We start from the raw sequence: 7612 nt of genomic DNA, 5'->3' as shown, positions 1-7612 counted from the left end.
TCGGAATGTCCCGTGTCCTGGCTGCAGCCTGCCGGGCCGTCCATGTGCTTATCCGTGACAATTAGCCTCCGTAACTTCCTTTTTAGGGTTCAAATCCCAGGGGTTAGTACCCCCTACTATACCTATAGCTAAGGGAGGGAGACTATAGAGTACCTAGTTATCTGGTGCCCGAACCTACTAAGAAGCCGAACGTAGGAATCCTAGGAAATACGGTCGTAAAGGGACCTAGACCTCGTTTTACGGGGTATAGGGGCCTGTAACTATTGTTTGGCAAGGAGGGTTCTATAGTGGCTAATGGACCTAGGGAGGCTTCTAGAATACCGCCTTACGAGGAGGCTAGACCGGGAGGCAAGACCTCTATAGGGCTATTCTAGCCACTTCTCCTTTTCTTTGTAGTATATTAGTATTCTGGATTGGGCATTAAAGGAGGGATAGAGGTTTTTATCTAGCCTATTAGGTATAGTTTCCTTTGTATATAACTAGAGAGGCTCTAGTATACTTATTAGTATAGTAGTATAGGACTAATAATAATAATATTATATTCTAATAGCTAGATATAATAATCTTATATATTTTAATAGTATCTTTAAGTTTATTAAAGAATACCTTTAGATCTTCTACCTATTACTTAGCTAAGAGTTAGTTTACTTTAACTAGTTTAAAGAATATTAGCTAAAACTATAGATAATCCTACTTCTAATATAACTACTAGTACTTACTAATAGGAAGGCAAGGAGGATTATAATATACCTATAAATAGTTAGTAATATCTTTAAGAAGATCTTTAGTAGTAAGAGAACTAGATTCGATAAGCTAATATATATATCCTTCAAGGGTGGAATCTTCGTCGTTTCGAAGCGACTAAGGTCTTCTAATCGCGTTACTATTAGTAGCTAGAAGACTAGTATCCTTTAAAGACTTCAAGTGCCAGCCAACCTAGGTCTTTCTAGTCTTAAATAGTTAAGCTATATGCCGTATACTAGGTTCGTTTCTATAGGGTAAGCGGCTGGTTCGGTGGCGCGTTCGAGCGGCAAGGAGCCATTTGGCGGCCTATATACTAGCTGGTTCCTAGATATAGTTAGTCAGAGGTATCGTATATAGGAAAGTGGTTAAATTAGGCTTATAGTAGTAGTTATATCTTCGAATATAGGGAGTTGACTAGTAAAATTAGATATATATTTGGACGTGTACCTGTCCGGCAATATTGGCATGTCCAGGGGTTTTGGCCCCACCTGTCGGGAGACAGGTGGTAGTACTGAACTAATTAGTCAGCACTAACCACCGGGTACAAGGCGGTCCCGACGCAGAGCTAAGCTGAACCCTAACCCCTGTTTACTTGACCCTTGAGTGAACCCCTGAGCCCCTGAGCCCCTGAGCCCCTGAGCATCGTTGCACGTTCAAAGGTTCCATGGTCGCCCAAGCTTTAGACAATTAATTCCTGACAGTGTACTTTTTTTTTGTTGAATTTTGGATACCATCATCTGATCTCGACTTACTGCCGCGGTGTTGAATGGATCAGTCTCACGGAGTGAGCAAGGTCGCTGTAGGGTAGGGTTCTCTGTGCGTATATCTGGACTGTACATGTGAGATATGTGGTCCTCGGTGCTTGTGCAGCGTCTCCCAGCCTCCGTGGCCAGCCCGGTAGGATGCTTGGAATTAGCAGCAGCTATAAGACGAATTGAGCATGTGCATCCCGAATCCTGAAATGCATCTGGGGGGTATCGAAGTAGGGGCGTGAGTGCCCCGGGGGGGGGGGGGTTTGGGAAGGTGATGCAAGCAATCGTGGTGTGCAGTTGCATGACGTTAAGTTGCATGTCTAAATGTACCTGCTGTGTATGCTTCTTCCTCTGTTTCTAAACACAGTTCCCTGGTCCGCAGCCTGCTGTAGGGTCTTAGTTGTATGTATGCAGCAGAGGTCTGTAGTACTCAACTTGCAAATGCTGTCTCAGTTCCTGGGAAGAGGGAAACGCCTCGTCTTTCCTACGACTCACCTACCCGGAGGAATTGCTCAGGTTTTCAATCTTGCGATGAGCAAACCGCAACCATTCTCGGGTGGAGGGAAGATACTAAACCGTTATATATTCATGGTGGCTGCTTAGCTGCTTCCCGAGAAGGAGCAGTACTGCCTCAATTGCGTCCGCCGCATCCTACGCGGCAACAACGTCGCGTGCGTTCCCGGCCGCGGCGCCTCCTGCACGGCCTGCCGTGCCGCCCACGACCCCTGCGTCTAGGATCCGCAGCTCTGGGCAAACAACCCCCGCCTCCGCGCGGGCATCAGAAAAATCGTGCGCTGTTATGATACAGGCACCGCCGTCGTCTCCCCCCGCCAGCCCAAAACCGCCACCCGTGGCGCCTGTCAGGCCGTCCTGGCGCCCGAGTTCTCTACGCTGGTGCGCTCCTTCTCCGCGGTCTTGGAGGCCGTATAGGCTAACCGTTCCCCCGGCTGCGCCGCCTTCGCCCCTGCCCCGGCTGCGGATTCCCGTCGCTCTGGCAACGACTTGGGCCTTGTCGCTGCCCCCCTCACCCGCATGCTTCACCCTGCATGCATCATGTATCATGCCCGGGGCTCCGAACGGGGCAGCGGCTGTTCTAGAAGTATAAAGCTCAAAACATCCTCCGGCATTTACATTTAACTCAAGGCACATAGGCCGATCTATCCCCTAAGGTTCCTGTAATGTGCCTCTCCGACTTGCCACCATGCCCTTTGGGCCTACATGTTTCTCGCCATGGACATACGGCATATGGGCATAGAATTGCCTTTTCCCTAGTAGAATTCCCGTGGAATACCAGAGCAGGCCTCGGTCCTGCAAAGAATGGAGACGGAGCCTAATACTTCAGTCCGGATGCATCCGGGACGAGGAGGCAATCGTCATCCACCGCCTCATCGCGACGTTCTCGCCGAGGCATTAGCGTCTTGTATACCTCGAGCATGATGTCTAAGCCCCCTATTGCCCCCGTCCGATCTCGTACATATTGTTGCTTCCCACACCCGGATCGGCCGCCCAGTCACTCAACATCAGCGACCATGGATGCCCTACACTTCCTCGCCATTGTTATCCTGGCCAACGCCGCCGGCAACTCCGTCGCCGACTTGGAGGCGGCGATGATCCTGGTCTCCCTCCGCCACGGCGGCGAGCGGGCCACGGCGAGCGGGAAGAGGAAGAGGCTTCCCTCCGCCGACGCCGCGGAGCCGGTGCGAAAGTCCCTGCGCCTGGCGTCTCGCTGCTCTGCCGCCCCCCAATCTGTGGCCTCCGATCGAAGAGAGGCTAAGCAGAAGAAGAAGACGCTGCAAGAGCAGCGCACGGCACTCGGATGGTACGTGGATATAGACACGCAGCGTCGACCCCTCACAAAGGCGCCTGATCTCTAGCACTTCCCCCAAAAAATCTCACGCCTTGAAGCATAGCATCGCTTACTGACGTGTGTCTTAGGATGGTAACGGGCACTCCTCGTACCAACCCCTGGTATGTCCAGAAGAAAACATGAGCTGCTGGATTCAACTCAAACTTGCCTTTTTCCCCCCTGTTTCTATCCCCGCTTCCCCCCCAAAAAAAAAAAAAATCAAAGAGCATATGCACTAATATATGGCTCACCGCAACCAGCGCCTGCTGCAACAGGCGCCTGGACATCCTCCACAGAAACCCGGAGGCGCCCAAGGAGGAGTCGGACCGGCTGCTCCCCTGCACCGACCGGCCCGACGCCGAGAGGAGGGGGGAGAAGGGGGGAAGAGGGAAGACGAGCGGGGGACCCAGGGCCGCCGGCGCGGTGCTGCCCTGCGCCCGCTGCAAGTACCTCCACAGCACTTGCTCGCCTGGCCCCGCCGCAGCGCCCGCCGCTCCCGCCTCGTCGTCGTCGTCGTCGTCGTCGTCGTCATCGTCGGCTCCCCCCGCCGCAACGACCGGTTCCTCCTTCTCCGCCTTCTCCTCCTCCTCCTCCTCTTCCTCCTCCCGCTCCTCCTCCTCCTCTGCTTCCGCCTCCAGCCCGTCGCAGACGAGCTCGCCCACGAGCACGGAAGGCGGTGAGGGGAAGGAGAAGAAAGCAAGGAAGCAGAAGGTAGGAGAGGAGGAGGCAAGGACATGAGGGAATACAAAAGGGACAGGGGAAGACGGAACGGCGGGCGGGAAGAAGAACCGCGGGGAGTACGTGACAGAGTGCAAAGTCAGGGCAAGATTACTATGAGAGAGATATACAGGAAGTTTAAGGGGGGATCAAGAAGTGTTGTTGTCCCGAGGATTCAGACTCTGGCATGGTGTTCTTCAAGGCAAATGTCAAATCGACCATCACATCACAATAAACCAGCGTCAGTGGTTTAGTGGTAAAATCCATCGTTGCCATCGATGGGCCCCGCGTTCGATTCGCGGCTGACGCATCAGAGACTCGTTTGTTTTTGCCAGTTAACCACTTTAACACTGCAAAACGCAACGTTTAAAGATTTTTTTTTTTTTTTTTTCATATATCTTGTTCTGCTTACTTGCAGATATTCAAGGCTGTGGACTCATCCGATCTCCAAGGGTCAGCAACTCGTCAACTTCTCATATCAGATCTGCTCGTGAGCAGCCTTCGAAGTTAAGACTTGAAGTATTCTTCGTAGTCCAATATAAAAGGAAGGCATAATGGAAAATTCTGGTAGTCCACTTGCAAGGCTCTTTGTAATTGCCCTACCATGTTTGGTACCAAGTCTGGACTGATCTCATTCAAGGCAATTTCGTCGTTTAGAGCTGGAATAATCCCAGCCATTCTTATCCGGGTCAGATGATCGCCATCGTTAACGTCCGTTCGTGATTTGATGGAATGCTCGGCACAGCAGATAGGTACGGTACCCGGGAGGGAGGACTTTCTTTTCGGCTTGTGATCTCCGTGAGTTGCAGATGAAATGCGGGGCTCAGGCGGCGGCAAACTTTGACCAACGCCAATGTAGACTAGGTACATAGCAGTGTTCGAAGCGAATGATTTCAGTCCTCGGGCCGAGCGACAAGAAGGAGGAGGGGCTGAAAGGCGCTGACGCTGTATACAGTGGCCGCCTGAAATTCTGGGCATGGACACTGCAAGCTCGATCTCGGGCTTGGGAAGGAACAGGCACGGCCGCTCAAAGCCAGGTTCGAGCTTGGAAGTCTCCATCGACGGGATTGTATTCGTACTCTGTTCATACTCCGTTGACTCCTTGGCTCGATGTCATTGAACACATGGTGAAGTCAAGGAGAGCGCGCCACATCTTGGGTTTCGTGCTGAAGAGGGATGGCAAGCCCGAGGACAAACTCTCCTCTAGCGGCAATTGGGCTCTCTCAATTGCGTGGCATCGATCGCTCCAGCACGTAGGAGAGTTTGCCGTTCAGGTCGAAGTGCTCGGTTATCAGCCCGGCGAGATCATTGTATGCACATACACTTCTGATTTCTTTCAACCCTTGGGGCATGGGCTGAACAAGGATCCCGAGACGGCTATCTCGAGGCATATCAGATTGAGAGCAAGGGTTAAAAAAAAAGAAAGAAAAAAAAAAGGGAAAAAAAGTCGCGGAGCGGGATTGGCTGTTCCCTTTGAACCGGTGGCCACACACTTTCCTAAACGAGGTCTGAATAAACACTGAATAGGGGACAGCCAAGCACCAGCAGTCAGCGCTCAAACACCTAAACAGCCGCATCCGCATTCCCACCGGGACGCCATCGGGTCTCGACTGGGAGCCTTCGGAAAGCAAACCACCGCAACCTACCCTACCCGATACAATTCTCAAAATATGGCACGGTCAGTGGCGACCGGTGCGGTTTGCCTTATCGCAGGGAGAAGGGCTCCCTAACCTCCAGGAACGGACAGTTGCCAAATCTGGGTCTAAATAATAGATAGCCTTTGCCGGGAGGTCTCCGCAACTCCGATATTTCTTAGTTCTCCAACCGCACATGTTCTTTCTTACGTTCTTGTTCAGCCAGAGATAAGATACTTTGAGGAACAGCAGTGTGACGGGGTGACGGGGTGACGAGGTGACGGTGCGCCAGCTTTCTTCACCGCGGCACGATGTGGCAACGGACTAAAGAAGTCAAGTTTGCGTCGGGCTGGTCTCGTGCCCCCGAGTCTATAGACCATCGAGACAATAAACTCGAACCCCCCTTCCCCCCTCTTGAATAAGGCTTTGGTTCCATGTCTATAAGAACACCATTCTGGTTCAGCATCGTATCATCCTCCCCTGCCTTTCCCCTCTCCTCCTTCCTCCCTATCCAACCCCAGAACAAGTTCAAATGATCTCCTGAAGGGGGCCATCTCCTCATCGTCGTCACCAGAAACACACAGACATATCACTCACCCCACTCCACAAGACGACTCTTATCTTCTCTCTCCGTACCAGGGAGGAGGAGATTTCCCACATCATGAAGTTCACCCTCCCCATCACCACCCTCCTCCTGGCCGTCGCCGTGTCAGTCGACGCGGCGGCGGTCCCCGCCGACCAGGACAAGCGGTACTGCCAGGCCGAGGGCCAGGCCTGCGACACCGTCAAGCGCGCCGCCGAGGCCTTCGCCGACGCGGTCAGGGACGACGGCAAGCTCCTCGCCGCGCGCGACGACGAGACGGAGGGCGAGATCGCCTGGATCGCCCGCCGCCAGCTGCACGAGCTCGCCATCGCCATCGCCGCCAGCCACGACGACCCGGCCGCCTTCTACCGCGCCCTCGGCTTCCCCGGCAGCCCGACCGAGACCGAGACCGAGACGGAGACGCCGACCGAGAAGCGCGAGGTCGAGCCGCGGTGCACCCATTTCCTGGGCCAGCCGTGCTGGAAGAAGAAGAAGAAGAAGCGCGAGGAGGAGGAGGAGGAGGAGGAGGAGGAGGAGGAGGCCGGCGCAGACGGCGTCGTCAAGAAGGCGCGCGATGCCAGCCCCTACTGCGTCCAGACCGCGGGCCAGCCGTGCTGGAACAAGCGCGCCGACATCGCCCCCACGCCGGCGAAGCGGGCGCCGGAGCCCTGGTGCTCCGGCTTCCTGGGCCAGCCCTGCTGGAAGAAGGCGAAGCGCGACGCCGCGGCCGACCCGGAACCGTGGTGCAGGCAGTTCTTCGGCATGCCCTGCTGGAAGCGGGGGGCCGACAACAACAACAACAACAACAACAACAACAACAACAACAACAGCAACAACAACAAGGAGGAGAAGCGCGGGGCGGCGCCCGCGGCGGAGCCGGACCGGTTCTGCTCGCGGTTCACGGGCTCGTCGTGCTGGAAGCGCGACGGCGGCGCGGCGGCGGCGGAGGAGGTGAGGCGGTGCACGCGCGAGGGCCGGGCGTGCTGGAGGGCCAAGCGGGCGGCGGCGGCCGTCATCAACGCCATCGACGTCGGCAACTCGGTCAAGATGGCGCGCGACGCCGACCCGGGCTGGTGCAGCCAGTTCCTCGGCATCGCCTGCTGGAAGCGCGCCGCCTCCTGCAACGCCCCCGCCGGCCTCTGCACCAGGGCCACTCGTGACCTGCACGCCATGTACAACGCCGCCCGGTCCATTATCGAGTCCTGAGTAATCGAGTCCTCAGTAATCGAGTCCTGAGTATGTCGAGGGTACCCTTCTTTTTTTTTTCTCTCTTTTTTTTCTCCTTTTTTTTCTTTTTTCTCCTTTTTTCTTTTTTCTTTTTTCTTCCTGCCCCCCC

General features: G+C 54.6%; 2 protein-coding genes and 1 non-coding gene across 3 annotated transcripts; all 3 read left to right on the top strand.

Annotated features, from left to right (window-relative positions):
• Positions 1 to 3025: 3025 nt before the first annotated feature.
• On the top strand, positions 3026 to 5582 carry P884DRAFT_310460 (uncharacterized protein; the record flags this gene model as incomplete). Its single annotated transcript, XM_069445185.1, has 5 exons — positions 3026 to 3315; positions 3432 to 3464; positions 3603 to 4053; positions 4944 to 5096; positions 5193 to 5582. The coding sequence occupies 5 exons, from the start codon at positions 3026 to 3028 to the stop codon at positions 5580 to 5582; spliced, it is 1317 nt and encodes a 438-aa protein (XP_069296254.1).
• Positions 4299 to 4369, top strand: P884DRAFT_t121. Its single transcript has one exon. It is a non-coding gene; the product is annotated as a tRNA-Gly (tRNA).
• Positions 5583 to 6939: 1357 nt separating the features above from the next.
• On the top strand, positions 6940 to 7482 carry P884DRAFT_204252 (uncharacterized protein; the record flags this gene model as incomplete). The annotated part of the gene is made up of 1 exon (XM_069438562.1): positions 6940 to 7482. A coding segment is annotated over one exon (543 nt), but the record flags the coding sequence as incomplete, so codon positions are not given.
• Between the last annotated feature and the right edge of the window lie 130 nt (positions 7483 to 7612).

Source organism: Thermothelomyces heterothallicus (assembly GCF_042370625.1).
Source record: "Thermothelomyces heterothallicus CBS 202.75 unplaced genomic scaffold P884_scaffold_17, whole genome shotgun sequence".
Lineage (NCBI taxonomy): Eukaryota > Fungi > Ascomycota > Sordariomycetes > Sordariales > Chaetomiaceae > Thermothelomyces > Thermothelomyces heterothallicus.
This window is presented reverse-complemented; position numbering and strand designations above follow the sequence as displayed.